Source organism: Eulemur rufifrons, chromosome 5, assembly GCF_041146395.1.
Source record: "Eulemur rufifrons isolate Redbay chromosome 5, OSU_ERuf_1, whole genome shotgun sequence".
NCBI lineage: Eukaryota > Metazoa > Chordata > Mammalia > Primates > Lemuridae > Eulemur > Eulemur rufifrons.
In genome coordinates, this window is record NC_090987.1 from 47,361,971 (window position 1) to 47,380,779 (window position 18,809).

Here is an 18,809-nt window from a genome sequence, read left to right on the forward strand (position 1 = left end):
AGATCATTTGACAGTGTGGGCGGTGCACATGTCCCAGGCTTAATTCCAGAGTAAAGGGCAGGGTTTTTCCTGATATATATGATATGTCTCTCGCAAAACCTGTTGTCTCATAGAAGGAAAAATCATTTCTCAAGCCCACCTAAAAGCTAAGTATAAAGAAGACAAAAAAAGACCAACAACTTGGTAATGTTCTCCAGGTTGAAAAATGTTCACACAAGGCTTTGCAAGGTCTCCTAATTCCTAACTCAGGGAAATTTAAACATTTTACGTTTTAGTTCATTTTTAATCCACGACAGAGACATGCAAGCAGATTAAAACCTACGATGAGTACTGTGGACTGTGAGACCCCAACGAGGGCCTGAAATAGTATAGACGCATCTTCACCCTCAGTAAACTGTGTGACTCAGTCCTCACCAGGTAAGGACTAGACGGTGGCCACCCACCTCCCCAGATGATCCACAAGCCCAGGGGCCTGGAGCATAGTCAGCGATGGCCTTCGTACTGGATGTCACTGTTTCCCCTGGAGTGTCACGGGCTTGCTGGGAGAGGGAAGAAAGACGGGATGCCTCCTTTTGGTGTGGTGTCACCAGGGGTGTCAACGGTCAACTTGTAGAAACTTGTAATGTTAGCTGGGATGGCTACCTTGGTATTCTCGAGATAATTTTTTTTTTTTTTGCAAACTTTTAAAAATTGAAGTAGACCTTACATACAGAGGGCATAAAATATAAGTTGTCTTCACAAGCTGAACACACTCCTATGACAAACACCAGATCAAAAAATGGAACATGAACCCAGAAGCCCCACCACGCCTCTTCTTCCAGCCACTTCCCCCAAAGGTGACTGCAGTGCTGAATTCTGATACAGTAGATAAATTTGTCCTGTTTCTGTACCTTACATTAATGGGATCATTCAGCATTTACTATTTGTGTTTGGCTTATTTCAATCAACATTACACTTGTAAGCTTCATCCATGTTTTTCTGCTCATTCCCATTGCTGCACAGTGTTCCACAGTGCAAATATGCCCCAATCTGTCCACTGTTGATGGGCATTTGGGCAGATTCAGGTAGGAGCTATTCTGCATGGTACTGCTATGAACATTCTGGTACGTGTTTTTTAGTGAACTGATGATGCAGACATTTCTGTTGGGTATATGATTAGGAATGGAATTGCTATATTTTTAAAGTTATTTTTGGTATTTACCACATAATTAATGTTTATAACATTCTGTGAAAGGCCCTCAAGTTCACAGCTCCATAAACTACATGCAGAATCATCTGTTATCCATGCGTACTTGAACCCTCTGTAGCATGTATTATTGTAAGTGAGGTCAATGCCACTGTATCTGTTTTAGTAATCAGCATGATCTTTTATAGGTGCATGGCACCACGTTATTTACTTTGGATTATTGCCCTGGCATTTCTAATGCAATCCTAAACCACCTTCAACCTCACCCACTGTTATCACTGAAGAAATTCATAAAATTCAATAATAACAGCTAGTTCTTTAAATAGGAAATCCACCTCTTCCATCTGGCTCCACATTAAGACAGGCAAATGAATATTAAATCTGACATATGCAGGCAGTGAATTATAATAACAGAAATTGGAGTATGGTGCTGTAATTATTATATCATCAAAATGAGAATAATTGAGACAAAGGGATAATTAAAATCATCATACCTAGCTTAATATTTCCATAACTGAAGGTTTTATTTCAGATTTCTGATTTGTAGGTTTATTACTGATATTTCATGTCTTACAAGGAATACTGTAACAGCTCTACCTACCAAAGTGGAGGTAGACATTCAAGTAGCTTATATTTCTCTTCATTTTCTATAACAAATTATGAGTAACAATACAGTTGTCTTTAGGAGTCTTTCCCTATCCCTATGTGTATGCGTGTGTGTGTGTGTGTGTGTGTGTGTATGTGTATTTTGGAGCTGAGAATAAAAAATGTATAGTTTGAAAAGAATCCTGGAGATCATTTTGTATTGGTTTTGTCTCAGGTGAGAAAACTTCTTAACAGTCTCTTAAACAGCTGAATATACAAGATGTAGTAGGTTTGTGTGTAGTTCACTATCAATTTACTTTTCTAACCTTAAACGTTACTAATTTACAAGTGAGAGGCATAATTTCAACTACCACTCCAGTTTTGCATGTACATCTGGGAGTAGGAGAAAAGGTACCAGACAAGTAGTTATGAGACATCCAGTTTAAAATAAGCTTACCACTTATGGGCTGTGCAATGCTGGGAAGACACAATTTGTCCAAGACCCACTTTTTCATTCAGAAAGTAGAGATAATAAAACTTACAACATAGGGCTACAATGTGTTTTAAATAAGATAATGCACGTGAAAACATTCTGTAAATGCTTAAATGATAAACAAATATAATGCATTATTATGATTGTTACTATTAGCTCGTATAACAGATTCTTTTCAAAGGAAAAACATCAACATTCAAATTTTGAATCAAACTGAGTCCATTCTACTGTTTGAACTGCAAGCAACTTCCAAAAATAAGCTGTACTATCAACATTATCCTCATTCACAAAAGGAAGACTGGCCCTGGCTGTGTTATCTCCTCAGATTTTAGCCATGACCTTTTAAAAATGATGCTTATCCAAAAATTAAGAAAACAGAATTTCCAAGATAATTATATACTCAAGCCTAGCTTATATGTCAGAAAGAAACTAGAAAGTAACAAATTTCCTAGGCTTAGAGAAGTTATTTCTTGGGAAAAATATAATCCCTTTTAATTCACATTACAGAGTTTTCTGTGCATTCAGATTAGCTAAAATAAATTCTTCAATGATTTGAGTAATTCTAGGAAATCACAGCAAGTCAATTAAAGAATTATATTTTCTTTTTTCCTGTGCCTGGTAGATAATGAAAGGATCATTAATCTTAATTCTTGAGGCATCTTTAGGAAAGGGGGTTGCCAGCAATAGTTTTGCAGTTATGGGTCTTGCATTTGGAATATAGATGCTGGACTTAAGATATTTATGTTTTAATAAACTGAAATGCACATATGAGTAAGTTTCTTGCAATTAGAATAAGTCCTGCCCAGGCAATATGCTGTAGACCTTAGAGAATTATGTTAATATATATCTTTTAGATTAAACACTATCACAGATATTTTAGCTAAAGAGGAAATGAGAAATTACCTACTCTAATCATCTTGTTTTGTAGATGAAGAAACCAAGGCCCAGAGACGATATAAACTTATTTTTTGTCCTACTATCTGGCATTACAAGAATTAATCTTAAATTACTTCCTCTTTTGTAAACACTTGAAAATATTTTTACTTTGAAAAAAATAAATGGAGAAATGACACTTTCCGTTCCAGGGATGTTTATGTGTTAGAATCAACTAGTGCATGATGTCCTTAAGGTTAAGAACTTTGTATCTGAAATGTCTTCCATAATTCCCAGCATACAAAAAATCCACTTCAAGCTAGGAGATGGTGATAGAGAGGGGAAGAATAAAGAGATTGGGAGAGCTTGTGAGGAGGATTGCTTTAGCTCTTCAGACTCTTATTTGGTTCCAAATGAATCATAAAATTATTTTTTCTAGATCTATGAAATAAATTGTTGGTATTTTGATGGGGATGATGTTGAATCTGTAAATCATTTTGGTCAGTTTGGACATTTTAATGATGTTGATTCTACCAATCTATGAGCATGAGATGCTTTTTCCCATTTGTTTGTGTCATCTGTGATTTCTTTCCTCAGTGTTTTATAGTTCTCTTTGTAGAGATTTTTCAACCTCATTGGTTAAATATATTCTTAGGTATTTCATTTTCTTTGTTGCTATTGTGAATGGTATTGACTCTTTGCTTTGACTCTCAGTTTGACTGCTATTAGTATATAGAAATTCTACTAATTTGTGTACATTGATTTTGTATCCTGAGACTTTGCTGAAGTTATTTATCAATTTTGGGAGTCTTTTGGTGGAGTCTTTGGGATTTTCTAGACACAAGATCAGTGAAAAGTAATAGTTTGATCTCCTTTTCCTGACTTGGATAACTTTTATTTCTTTCTCTTGCCTGAAAGCTCTGGCTAGGACTTCCAGTACCATGTGGAATACAAGTGGTGAGAGTGGGCACCCTTGTCTTGGACCAGTTCTTAGGGGGAATGCTTTCAACTTTTCTCTATTCCGTATGATGTTAGCTGTGGCTTTGTTGTATATGGCTTTTATAATTTTGAGGTATGTTCCTTCTATGCCTAGTTTGTTGAGGGATATTTTTTATCATCAAAGGATGCTGGATTTTATTGAATGCTTTTTGTGTATCTATTGAGATGATCATATGGTCTTTGTTTTTAACTTCTCTTTATATGGTGAACCACATTTATTGATTTGTGTACACTGAACCATCTTTGCATTCCCGATCCACTTGATCATGGTGAATTATTTTTTTGATGTGTTGTTGAATTCAGTTTGCTAATATTTTTTTGAGGATTTTTGCAGCTATATTCATAAGGGTATTCATCTTTAGTTTTCTTTATTTGTTATGTCCTTTCCTGGCTTTGGTATCAAGGTGATATTGCCTTTGTAGAATGGGTTAGGGAGTACTCCCTCCTTCTTTATGCTATGTAATAATTTTTGTAGGACAGGTACCAGTTCTGCATTGTAGTTCTGGTACAATTCAGCTGTGAATCCATCTGTGTCCCAGGCTTTTTTGAGGGGAGATTTTTTTTATTACTGCTTCAATCTGACTGCTCATTATTGGTCTGTTCAGGATTTCTATTTCTTCCTGATTAAAGAGTTTGTTAAGGGTTTTCATCATGAAGGGGTGGTGGATTTTGTCAAATGCTTTTGTTTTTCATCTATTGAGATGATCATATGGTGTTTGTTTTTGATTCTGTTTATGTGGTGAATCACATTTTTTGATTTGCACATACTGAAACATCCTTGCACCACTGGGATGAATCCCACTTGATCATGGTGAATTTTTTTTTAGGTGGGATTTAGATGGATTTTATTTTTAGGACAGTTATATGCTTTTCATAAAAAAGCATACCTAAACAAAACATCACAAAATGATAAAAATAATAGAATATGCAAATATTTTTTGAACATATATACACATAAACAATAGAATTTTGTTTGGTATTATTAATGTTAAACAAGGTAGAAGTCATGAAAAAATACAGTACTAAGTCATTTCCAACTAATGTAGACTCCAGAACACAAAGACACAATGGTATTGAAACTTGTGCATTAAATAACACAATACCTGATTAATATATTTGAGGAATTTTCAACATAAGAAATTACTTGAGATTTTATTGAAAAATGAATCACATAAAACTGTATATCCTGTCTGATTCTACCCTTGAAAAAGGTATATGTATATATATGTGGAAAAAAATCCCAGAAAAATTAAACAGATTTAAGGCATATAACTTTGTAGTTAGATTATGAATGGTTTTCTATTTATTTTTTAATGCTTCTTTGTATTATCCAAAGTTTAATATTGAATATTGATTAATCTTGCAATAAAATGGTATTAATTTTAAAATAATGTACATTCTTAATATTTCTAATTTTGAAGAGAATGGATATTCCTTGTCAATATATTACAATAATTTTGTTTTTCAAAGTAATTTAAAATTACCAGATTTCATCATTACATTTTCCCCATAATCAACATACTACTGTTCTGACACAGAAATAAACCAAAGCCATATCTGTTTTTGTCATAATATTGATAACGTTCCTATGACCTTGGCAGTCCACATAATTGGGAATGTTATACTTAATAAAATCCTTAGAATGTGTCAAATAATATAGCACTTTTGGAAATCAATGCCCCACTTAATATAGAACTAAGCATTTTATATGCCATTTTCTTCTTAAAAGAATCTAGAAATAAACATCAAATTCTCACATAATTATTTCCCAGTTCAGTAAAATCAGACCTATGCATTAACCTTCAAAAATTATATAGCAATGGACAGAGGTGATTTAAAGACCCATGACTGATCTTTTGTTACGTTATCAATGTTTTTACTAAATTGGGTAATTAATCATGTCACTTTGAGAATTAAAAGTGTTTTTTTATAGTCAGATACTCTCTTTCCTTTTGCTTATTAAAGTAAAAATACATCTTCACGTTTATTTTTAAATTTCTACCCAGTTCAATTTCACTGTGTGGTAACATGAAGTCAAGGAAAATGACAGACCAAGTGACAAAGGAATCAGATAAATGCGAGCACATGTCACTGAAATGCTTTCTTCCTACCATAAAAATTTTAACTGAAGGTGACAATAAATTAAGAAGTACTGTGCATATAGAATTAAAAGCCATGCCTTTGGGAATCCTTTTGAACATAGTATTCCAATCAGCCAATATAAATTCATAAAATTTGCAAAGCCAAAGTAAAAAAAAGTCATTTTATAAGATTGTTTACTTTCTGTCTGTGTGAACAAAGTGCTACCGTGATAAGGTAGAACAACTTATAGAGTGTTAGAAACAAAATCATAACTATTAGCTGAATTATTATTTTGGGGGTAAATGAAGTTTTAATGATATGTTAGAGAAAACATGGCAGATTGGAAAATTGAATTTGTCCTTTCTCCCTGACAACAAATCATTTCCCTCCCTACTAAAATAATAATAAATGAATGAAATGGTATAAACTCATGAAGACAAAGCATGAGACAAGAGATGCTAGCAGATGAGAGAGGTCAATACAATGTAGAAGATGAGAAAAGGATAGGTTAACTGAGAGTCAAGAGTTTGCAGAGAGAAGATTCCATAAAAACACATCAAGAAGTCTGGAAGTGTTTTCTCTGTTGGAAGTACAATAACTTACTTACTCAAAGGACAGGCCTTCTGAAGGTGATGGAGGGGAGGCAGCACACTTCCCCGAAGTTCACCACTGCTAGGCTCCAGGCATGGCTTTGTGGGTACCTTACCCTTAAAAGTGAACATGGAGAAAGACTGCCAGGATTTAAGAAAGGCCTTTAATATAATGGGGAGGAGCCAATCAACCTAACCAAAAGCAAATCAAAAGAAAAATATTGGCAAGAGTCAGTGCAGGAGCAGGAAAACCAACAACAACTTCAGACATTATCAGAGACGTAGGAAAAGATATACAATCTACCCTATAAGAACCGGATGCAATAAAAAACAGATCAGAGAATAAGAATGTATTCTCAGAAACTGAAAAAATACCACAGAATAATTAAAAACTTCAGTTGAAGGACGGAGAGACAAGCTTAAAAGAAAAATTGACGAAACACAACAAAAGAAGAGTTTTTGAAGATAGGCGAAAAAATTCTGAGCAGCATTCCAGGAAAGCAAGTAGAGCAAATAGAAAATAGAGTATTGTTAAAGAAATAGTAGGAGAATACTTCCCAGAAAGAAAAGCTGTGAGTTTCCAGATTGAATGGAAAAAGGCCCATTTCAAAACATTAAGGATAAAAGAAAGTTCTAAAAATTTCCAGCGGGGTGCAATCCTTGCAGAGATTAGGAGAGCGTGGGCAGTGCATGAAGGGGGAGAACAAGCCTTTTGGTGGACTGAAATTTGAATGAAAGCAGACTTCTCAACAATAAAAAGGTAAACATAACATGGAACAATGCCTTCACTATTCGGAAAAAAAAGGATTTTCAAGTGAAACTCTACCCACAGCAAAACTATTATGGCTGAGGAGACATAAAAAATATTTTACATATACCAAAAAAACTACCTCCCACAAACCCTATCCCAAAAAGCCAGGAAAATTAGAACATGAACCAGGGAAAAGAAGTCTCAGAAGCCAGGAAATAATAGAAGCTCTAATGGAAGGCAGGTAAAGGGAATCTCAGGACACAGGGCAGACCCAGGAAGACAGCTGTGTGGTAGGTCTGGAGGGAAACCAGGCTAGCTGGAGAATGGACAGAGGGCTAACCTGGGGCCTGGGGGGCAATGATTAATAGACCTCCTGATGTGTCTGGCTGCAGCTGAGTCAGAAGCCAAATGGAGGAGTTTGTATTCCAAGGTTACACTATGATGCAATCAGGTGGTGATCCTTAAAAACCAACCCAAAAGGCAGGAGGACGGCCGAGGAAATGTTTTCCTTGAAGAGGAAAGGCTACCCCTAAAGATGACAAGAGATATACACCTAAGAGATATGGAGCCCAAAGGGGTTTCCACAGGCCTCAGTTAATAGGTCAATGATTTAAAACAAGCCATTCCATGTAAAGTCAGAGCAACCAAATAAGAAACCCAAGACCTATGCCTCTAGGTCCTTCCATAGAGGCGTCCAAATTCCCAGAATAATGCATGCACAGCCCAAGACAGCTGCTCAACCATATTGGTACCTATCGTTTATTATTATAATATTATTGTTTTCTTTTGAAAAGTCAACACTTGGATACTCTTAACAACTTACTATTTATGTTCCAATTCATTAATTTCATCATTTAGTTTGATATTTCTTCCCTTTATGTAATCATTTTTTAGTTTTATAACTTTTTGAGTTGAATGTTTAATTGGTTAGTTTTCATACTTTCTTGTTAAATAGGATGCAGATTTACCTCTGAACATGTATACGTGATATTCCAAACATTTGTCTCTTTAGTGTTCTCATTACAATAAATCTAGATTTTCTGAGATTCGGGTTTGGGTTCTTTGATTCCACGATTGCTGAAGTTACAGTTATGAATATTTTTGCACATGTTCTAGGTGATTGGGTTTTATTCCCAACAATTTCTTGTTTTATTGCATTTTGATCAGAGAAACAGTCTGATGTTTAGGTTTTGAGAATTTATTGAGTTGTTTGTGGCCTAATAGTCGAGTTTTGAAAAGTGCTTTTAAGCAGCTTTATTCTGTTTTCAGCTTGATATGTATCTTTCAGTCAATCTTCTTCCCTTTCTTAAATCATGTTATTCAGATCTTGTATATTCTTATTTCTGTTTCGACTATTTAATCTATCATTGTCTGAAATGGGTGAAGGAAAGTCTCCTAATATTATTCTGCTTCTCCGTATATTTTCTGTAATTATGCTTTCAGTAACATGATACTATACTATTTAGTGAATAAAAATTCACGCCTGTTTTAATCTCATTATGGAATTTAACTGTTTCTGCTGCAAAAAGCTCCCATTTACAAGGCTAGACTTTGAAGTGTTGCCACAGTTCTTGGGCTCCTGGCTTGGAGGCATTGCAAGCCCGGCCTGCACGATGGAGAGAGATGACAGACACCCAGCAAGTATGCGTGAGGCATTTATTGCGAGTAAAGTTCAAGGGTACAAAGCGAAAGTACATTTCCTAAGGGGGAACAGGTCTGTCTCCATGAGTGGAGAAAACCCTGTCTACTTCTATGTTTTTGTTTTTATATGCTTCATGTTTAGGTAAAGGTCACTTATAGTTAGGACTGAATTCCTTTCTGTGTTTGGACATGACTTAAAGGTTATGTTACACGTACTGCGGGGGGAGTTCCATTTCCATTCTCTGACTGGGGGTCAGTGTTCCAAGGCCCAATTACCCCATTCCTCAAGGCTGAAATAATGTTCCCTCTTTTTGTGCAACCATTTCCTCCTTATTATTTTTCTACAACTGCTTGCTTTCTCCTTTCTGTTTTTCTGATTTTCATTACCTCTCACTTGTTTTTCTGTCCCTAACATACAGATGAGGAAGCTGAAGCTAAGAACACAGTGGGGCAGTCTGTTCCATGCGACACGGTGAGAGGTAGGTCTGGACCCCAATTCAGGCCAGTCTGAGCCTTGAACATGGATAGAGGGACTGACACACCACACACACACACACACACACACACACACACACACACACTTGCTTACATAGGGGAACAGATGTAAAAAGAAGAAAACAGCTGAAATAATTTCTGTCACTATTCTTGAGCTGACAAAATGATTCCAGGTAAATCCTTAATAGAGGCTCAGTTGTGCTATAAATTTCCATGAAGAGCATTCAAAAACATCTTAGATCTATCTGACCCCACTACTTCTGAGCAGCAGTTGCTCCTTTTCTATTTGTGCTGTTTGAGGTTTGACATATTAGCAAAGTGTGCCCTGCATCCCACACAGGAGCACTGGGGAAGGAGGCCCTCACACGGTAACAATACCTGGTTATCTACATAAAGAATATAATCATTAGTTCCTGAATAAATTACCTCTCTATGTTTTATGACACACAGGTAGATCATGTCTCCGGATTCTGTGTTCTACTTATTTAGAAAAAAACAACTTCATACCTAATCCTAGACCCTGGTTCAAAAGTAAGTTTACATCTTGGAGTCCCAATATTGTCATCTTCAAATATTCCTATGTTAACAAAAACACCTACTTCATTTTATTCACTATGTAAATTAATTCAGATAAAATGTAAGTTGTGTGATAATTGTGTGTCCAAAGTCCTATTTTCATACAGATAAGAACTGATGCAATTTCTTTCAAATAATAATTTATGCAGATTCTATATGAACCCCATACAGCTTTGAATATTATTGTTAACCTCTTGACTATTTTAGTAAAAACTAAAATAAACTTGTCTGAAATCCATCTAAAAAGGACACCTGGGGTCCACCTGATCTATTAAAATGATATATTATTTTCAAATATCTTTAGTGATATCTTGAAGTCAACATTCTCCTTGTCAGCTGTACAAAATAAGATGCTGACAACTTATTTTAAGAATACTGTTTACTTTCTTTGAAAGCACCGAGCTACAATATCAGAATCAGAAATTTTGACATGAAATGGTAAAAACAACGTTCTACTTGCAAGCACTTTACTGCCTGGGAGTATTTTATAGAAAAGCAGCTGAAATATTCCCCTTCCTTCAAGTGGAGCTCTACATGTTCATGCTTCCCCCTAGGCTTTGAAAGCAGAAGTCAATCACGTTGTTTTATTCCGGTCTTAGCAAAACTGGAAGGACTTTCTCTTTTCTTCTTATTCTCTTCTTTTAAATATATGAATATTTGCCCAGAATCTTCTGAACTGGAAACTACAAGAAACATCTTATAAAATGATGCCTCTTTGGTAAAGGTACGTATCAATGGCAAGAGGAAAAAAAACTTTTATTTTGAAATATGCAAGCTTTAATTCGTCAGGAAACTCAAGCTAGAAGTGATTATGATAGTACATCTAGGAATCTGGGAGAATGCAGCAACATTTTAAAATTCTCAGCTCTGGCTTACCATATCTTTGACATATAAGAAGAAAAGGTATAATGATAACCTTGGATGTGTTATGGCAAATTTGTAGCAGGCACACAGGCACACGTGTGCATGTATGTCTGTAGTGTTCTAACAGATACTACCAAAGATAGTCTTGAAGAATAATATTCCTAATCTTTTAGAGCTATGTGAAATTTATACTACAATAATAGAAATAACATGAAAACACAGCCCAGAGATTATGGATGATATCTACACAGTTGATTATAAGAGAATTTAAATAAATTCTTAAGTTATATGATAGTTACATTTGTAAATTGAATGACCTGGTAAAAGACAATGATTAAATGATTAAAGCAAGAGATATAAATGCCCAGTGTTTACTAGAGCTAACCCATATTACCCATGATACCCACTCTCCAACAATAGCCTCACATTAACTCCATCCAGAAATTGTCCTCATTTCTTGAATATAAAATAGGATTAAAACCTAAATTATATATGGAATCAAAAAAGGGCTTGGATAGCCAAAGCAATCCTAAGCAAAAAGAACAAACTCAGAGGCATCACATTACCTGACTTCAAATTATACCAGAAGGCTGTGCTAACCACAATAGCATGGTACTGGTATAAAAAGTAGACACATAGATCAATGGAACAGAATAGAGAACCCAGAAATAAAATCATATACCTACAGATATGATAGAATGACAGATATTCAACAAAGGAGACAAAATATACACTGGGGAAAGGATGCCCTCTTCAATGAATGGTGCTGGGAACACTGGATAGCCACATGCAGAAGAATGGAACTGGATCCTCTCTCCCACCATAGACAAAAATTAACTCAAGATAGATTAAAGACTTAAATGTAAGACCTGAAAACATAAAAATTCTAGGAGAAAATCCAGGAAAAACTCCTCTGGACATTGGCTTAGTCAAAGAATTTATGACTAAGACCCCAAAAACAAATATGACAAAAACAAAAATAAATAAATAGAACTTTATTAAACTAAAAAGCTTCTGCACAGCAAAAGAAATAATCAACAGAGTAAACAGACAACCTGCAAAATGCGAGAAAATATTCACAGGCTACACATCCAGCAAAGGGCTAATATCAAAATCTACAAGGAACTCAAACAAATAATCAAGAAAAAAACTACTAACCCCATTAAAAAGTGGGAAAAAGACATGAACCGACATTTTTCAAAAGAAGATACACAAATGGCCAACAAACATATGAAAATATGCTCAACATGTCTAAGCATCAGGGAAATGCAAATTAAAACCACAATGTGATACTACCTTAACACTGTCAGAATGGCCATTATTAAAAAGTCAAAAAACAATAGATGTTGGCTCAGTGTGGTGAGAAGGGAATGCTTATACACTGTTAGTGGGAATGTAAACCAGTACAACCTCTATGGAAAACAGTATGGAGATTCCTCAGAGAACTAAAAGTAGACCTACCATTCAATCTAGCAATCCCACTACTGTGTATCTACCCAAAGGAAAAGTCAGTGTATCAACAAGACACATGTACTTGTATGTTTATTGCAGCACAATTCATAATTGCAAAGATACAGAATCAACCTAAGTGCCCATCAACTGATGACTGGATAAAGAAAATGCACACACATACCCCCCATGGAGTGCTACTCAGCCATAAAAAATAATTAAATAATATCTTTTGCAGAAATTGGATGGAACTTGAGGCCATTATCCTAAGTGAAATACCTGAGGAACGGAAAAACAAATACCACATCTTCTCTTGTAAAGTGAACACTTATAAGTGGGAGATAAGCTGCAGCTTGCAGGGGGTACGGAGGGGGTATAATGGACACTGGACTCAGAGGGGAGAAGGCTGGGAGTGGGGAAAGGGATGAAGAATTACCCATCAGATACCATGTACACTATTCAGGTGACAGGCACACTAAAAGCCCTGACTTCACTATACAATTCATCCATGTAAGAAAAAACCATTTGCACCCCTGAAATCTGTTGAAATAAAATGTAAAAACACAAAAAGGGTTAAATACAATAAAAACTATTTGAATTTCCTTTAATAGGTAAGTTAGAATTTATTTACCTGATTGTTTTCATGCCTTATAAATCCTATTAAGAAATTCAAATTCAAGAAACATCCAATTCTCTAATTTTTGTCTTTTCCTTTCTAGAGAGAAGCTAACTACAGGTACTCATTGCTTTTCTTTTTTCATTTCTCAGACCCTGGAATCATTAAGTTTTGAAGACGCTGCCCTCACTCACATGAGCGCTCCATCATAACAAGGTTGGGGACTAGACAAGAGCCAATCACATGGCATCACCCTGGCAGCCCTGCCCATCTATGGAGTCTGGAGACAGGATCCTCTCTCATGCCTGCTATCTCCCCCAAAACATCCCATTGTTCTCACCATCGTGTCTTCAGTATTTCATTTTTTTCTTTAAGCTTCATAGAATACTTTTCATTTAACTCTTTTTTTTTACATTCTTCTAGTTCATTCAGAAGTTCTGAGGCCAACCTTTAAAGCTACTTGGTAGGTAAACTCATGTCAACTATTTTTAATATTATTGATAATTACACAATACAAATAAAAGCATCAATTAGACCCTATTTGCATCATGTGGGATGAGCAAAAGTTCAGGGAAGCTGCTGGTTCAAAGTGGAGCATGTCTGCTGTGTATTTGTTCACAACCTTTTCAGAACCCAGCAAGGAAAGGTGAATCAACAACACCTAAGAACAGTGTGGAGGCGACTCGGCTTTGATGGAGTGGGACAAGTGGCCTCGAGTGGGCCGCTCGACCGCCTCAAGAAGCTGTCAAGGGATTTGTTACTTCAGCACCGGAACCACAGGAGAACGATCTCCAGAGAGCTCTAAGAGACAGACCTCCACACTAAGGTCTGACTAACTTTGAGGATAATGACTCAAACTTAGACGGAGGCCTTCAGATGGCCAGTTATTTCACCTGGAAATACCTGCCACTCAGAAATCTCTAATGAGAAGGCAGAACATGCCAAACTCTCAGGGCTGTCGGACAGACTCTGTGTGGATGGAAGTGTTCTATACTCTTGGCATCCAATACAGTGGCCACTCGTGCCATCTGATACAGTGGCCACTAGCCACGTGTGGCTGTTGAGCATCAGAAATATGCCTAAGTGTGTCTGAGGAGCTGATGTTTTAAACTCTATTTAATTTTCATGAATTTAAGTTTAAGGAGACACATGTGACTAGTGACTACCATACAGAACTTTCTAACTCTAGCTTAAACACACACACACACACACACACACACACAGCCTGAGGAAGATTCTCTATAGCCACTTACTCCTAGTGATGTCTAGAAAGTGGCTCTGCCACCTCCTCCACAGTCCTCAGTTGAGACAGAGCACCCTCCCCATGACGGCGTCTCTACTCGCTGCTCTCCACGCTGCCTGGCCTCCCTTCTTCTCTTCTCCCTCACTCAGCACCAACCCTTTCTGCCAGTGCAGCCCCACTTTCATACTCCAAGAGCCCTACAGATTTGCGCAAGTGGCCAAGCACCTACGTGTCTTTAATTTACTTCTTTTAAGTGTTAGATTTACACATATAACACTTATATTCAAGTATGCTGTTGGGGAGTGCCTCCCATTATGTCTTACAGCGACATTTGCTTTGGTTCATTGAAAAATGTTTTAGGCACTGGCTTCCAGGATGGCCTGAAAACCCCAATAAGGCAAGGACTTCCTGAACTGCACTTGGATCTCTTCTATTCAAACAAATGTCCTCTTGCTGCACACATTATATGACTTATTCCTTTTCTTTATTTATCTGTGTTTTGTTTTACATATTTGTGTATTTGGACAAATTTGATGTTAATTCTGCTCAGTTTTAATATATATATTCTGTTTCTAGATCACCAATATGATATTTCATCTATATATTTTTTTTTTACCAATTGATGGGGATAGAAAAACCAGCAAGGATATATACATTTATTTGCATTTATTTTTCCTTATAACCATCATCTATCTACTCCATATTATTATCAGATATTTAAAACACGGGGATATTCTACAACACAACTTCACATTTTCTATTCTTTCACAGAATAAGAAAGAGAGAAAAAGAAATAGAGGCAAGGTGAAAACTAAAAGGGAAAGGTAAGAGGAGCTGGAATTTCTCTAGAAGACGGCAAGTTTCAGGACCGGGACGGGGCAGGGTGGCGAGCGTATCTGAGAAGATATGTACTTCTTAGGAAAACTGTCAGAGAACAGAGACTCTGGGATGTGATATGGCTCTGGGAAACACCGTAAGTCCAAGAAGGCTCCAGAAGGGCAGAGGTAGGCAGGCAGCAGGAAACGTTTTAAAAGGGCCTTTATAACACAGAGAAGGAAGTGTCACACGGGCAGCTGGCTCCAAGAGGCTCATTTATGATGCTGTATGTAGCTTCTAATCTGCATCATGTTTTTCATTCATCCCTGCAATAATTTAAATAAGAAAAAAAATTTACCTGTGATGTCCTGAATAACGTGGACCACGGATATGGCCTATTCCTCGGCACCCTGGAGTAGGACAAACAGCTTGACCCGGAAGGATTTTCACATCATTTGCTCCTTCAGGAAGTAAAAGAATATACCTTGAAAACACCCTCATTAAAGAAAACCTTAAAAGACTAAAATACATAAATGATGTTAATTAAGACTTTACATGTTAAAAATAAACCATTATCAAAAAACATTTATTGATTTCTTATATTTTATAACATGATTTAGCAGAAAATATCAGTGCTGTAATAAATAACATGAACAGCACAGCTAATATCAGAGAGGAAAATGAATAGGCGTTGAAGAAATTTAAAAACAAATACAAGAACATTCACTTCTTTCTGTCCGAGATTAATAACAGCAAAAGCAATGCAGCATGAGCTGAGGATGTGGGTATGCGAGGTCTGGGTTGTGCTTCCCCAGTGGAATCCTCGCTCAGTCACAGCAAGGCTCCTCAAATGCTGCACAGAAATGGCGCTAGCAAACAGGGTGTGCTGCAGACAGCAGACATGGCCCTCACACGTGCTTGCTCAAGAGCTGTCAAAGCTAGGTAAGGAAAGAACTGACCATAGACTATAGTATGCTATAGTGCATACTACATTACATACTATACTATACCCCATACTACACTGAACTATACTATATGATATACTATACTATATCCTGTACTACACTGTACTATATTGTATGATATACTATTCTATAACCTATACTACACTGTACTAAACTATATATCATACTATATCCTATACTACATAGTACTATACTATATCCTATACTACACTGTACTGAACTATATATTATACTATATCCTATACTACATAGTACTATACTGTATATTATACTATGTCCTACACTACACTGTACTAAACTATATCCTATACTACATAGTACTATACTGTATACTATATCCTACACTACACTGTACTAAACTATATATTATACTATATCCTATGCTACATAGTACTATACTATACACTATATCCTACACTACACTGTACTAAACTATATATTACACTGTATCCTATACTACACTGTACTAAGCTATGCACTATACTATACTCTACCACATTCTACACTACACTGCACTGTACACTAACCACTCCAGGCTGGAGATGAATTCTGTCAAGCCCAAGAGGCCATCTACCGTTGAAGATTATCGGGCTTAAACCCCCCATATCCTGTTCTATGATTTTCCTCTGTTTTCCCCGCCCCCAAACACACACACACACACACCCTGACAGGCGTCGGCTCCCGCGGCACCGTCCCACGCCGCCACACCACTCTGGGTCTTACATCACTGACCATCCACACTTGCCTTCTCCCCTCCCAGCTCTCAGACTTCCATTTCCTGTTCAGCAAACTCCTTATTTCCTCATCCTCGTCTCAGTATTTTCTCCACCTCCCAGCTCCAGCTCCACTGGGATGCTGGCTAGGGACACGGCTTCCTTGGGAGGAGGTTCGCCCGCCCGCCGTGCGCCGCAGGACAGGCGGAGGAGCCGGTGTCCTCGTCCTCTCTCTTCCTCGGGCGCCTCTCTGGAGCCCGCTTCTAAGGCTCCTGCCACCTGAGGCCGGCGGCGTGGGCTCGCGTCCCTCTGCCTGCTGCCCCCACGCCACCCAGGGAAGACTGGCACCGGCTCGCCGTGTTCTACGCTGCCCCGGCGCCAGCAATCCCCAGGCCAGCTCAGCACCGCACGGTCACGCTGCCCACGTGCTGCCCCCGCAGACCATGAGCTCCATCGGCTGACACGCACAGAAAACCTTCCGGAGCTTGTCGCCGCCCAAAACGGCTCTGCTTCCAAAATCACTAAGCAACACCCCATCTGACTGCAAAACCCCATTCTCCTGATCGCGTATTCGGGTACACCAAGTGCTGATGGTGTCTTCAACATCAATGGAATTTCCAGGCCTCTAGTTCCCCTTCTTTCCTTTTCCTCAGTCCCTTCTCGTCATAAGCCCCTGTTTAACTTAGATTCCCTCAACTATTATTTGACCCTCTATTGCAAATAACTTAAACCCTCCTGCCTCTCTGACGTTTTATCACTTCTAGCTGTGGGAAAAAAAGGGCAACCATGGATCAACTGAAACATCCTGCTGCTCTGTGTTTTGCATAACTAAGTTCTCATGGAAAAAAATTACACATAGTGCAGATTAGGTGTTACCAAAACACCACTCTCCACACCTTCCACCGACCCTGCCTTCGGCTCTCAGCGGCTGAGCCTGCCTGCTGCTGAGCGAGGATGAGGACACAGGCGCTGGTGGACAGGAACACCGTCCCACCCTGCCGGTCATCTCCCTCCTCCCTTCCGTCACAATGCACAGAGCATTCGCCCCGCTCCAAAGCAATGCCTCACCATTTATGTTTGCACCCATCCACCTCCCATTCCCCAGGATCTGCAGGCTATCATAGATTTCAATGGCTCCTGGACTGCTGACCGACACCTAAACATACTCCAGTTCCCCCTATTATAAAAAGAAACAAAGACAAAAGAGAAAACAAGAACCTACAACTTTACTTGGCTCCCACATTCCCCGTTAGCTGCTGTTCACCCTTCTCTCCTTCATAGCAAACTTCTCAAAGAAGTTATCTCTATCCTCACAGCTCCCTCTCGAGAAACATTAATCCGCCTTCTAAGGTCACTAATGACCTCTGTGCATTAAGCCTCTGTGCACTGCTGAGTATGCAGCACACCCAACGCCTCTAGTACCATTAATCGCAGTGGGCTGTGCCTGCTGGCTTTGGTGACATCACGCTGACAGTTTTCCTTCTGCATATGAACATTCTTTTGTAATCTCCTTTGCCAGTTTTCCTCCTTCAGTTGATCTTAATATGTCAGAGAACCTCCTCGAGATTTGTTTCTGGGCCACGCATTTCTACAGCTTCATACACAATCGTATGTAACAGATGCTCACAGACTTGAGCCCAGGCATTCTTGAAGTTCCAGATCAATATATCTAACTTTCTACTCATCATCTCCATGGGAATCTTGTAAAGTCACTTCAAACTCAAGATGTTCAGACTGAATCCATTGTCTTGTCCTCCTAGCCTACTCTCCCCCTCGAGTGGCTCATCTTGATAAACCGCCTCACATTCCACGCCAGACACATGCGTCGCTGACATCCCCCCTCCCTCATTTCACTGCACCCTATCAATCAAT

General features: G+C 38.0%; 1 protein-coding gene across 2 annotated transcripts in view; it reads right to left on the reverse strand.

Annotated features, from left to right (window-relative positions):
• Positions 1 to 18,809, reverse strand: part of L3MBTL4 (L3MBTL histone methyl-lysine binding protein 4) — a 339,453-nt gene that overhangs the window by 145,483 nt on the left and 175,161 nt on the right. For both annotated transcript variants that reach the window (XM_069468253.1, XM_069468254.1), the window contains exon 13: positions 15,618 to 15,720. In XM_069468253.1, the coding sequence (XP_069324354.1) occupies positions 15,618 to 15,720 (103 nt within the window). The remainder of the gene's footprint in view (positions 1 to 15,617; positions 15,721 to 18,809) is intronic.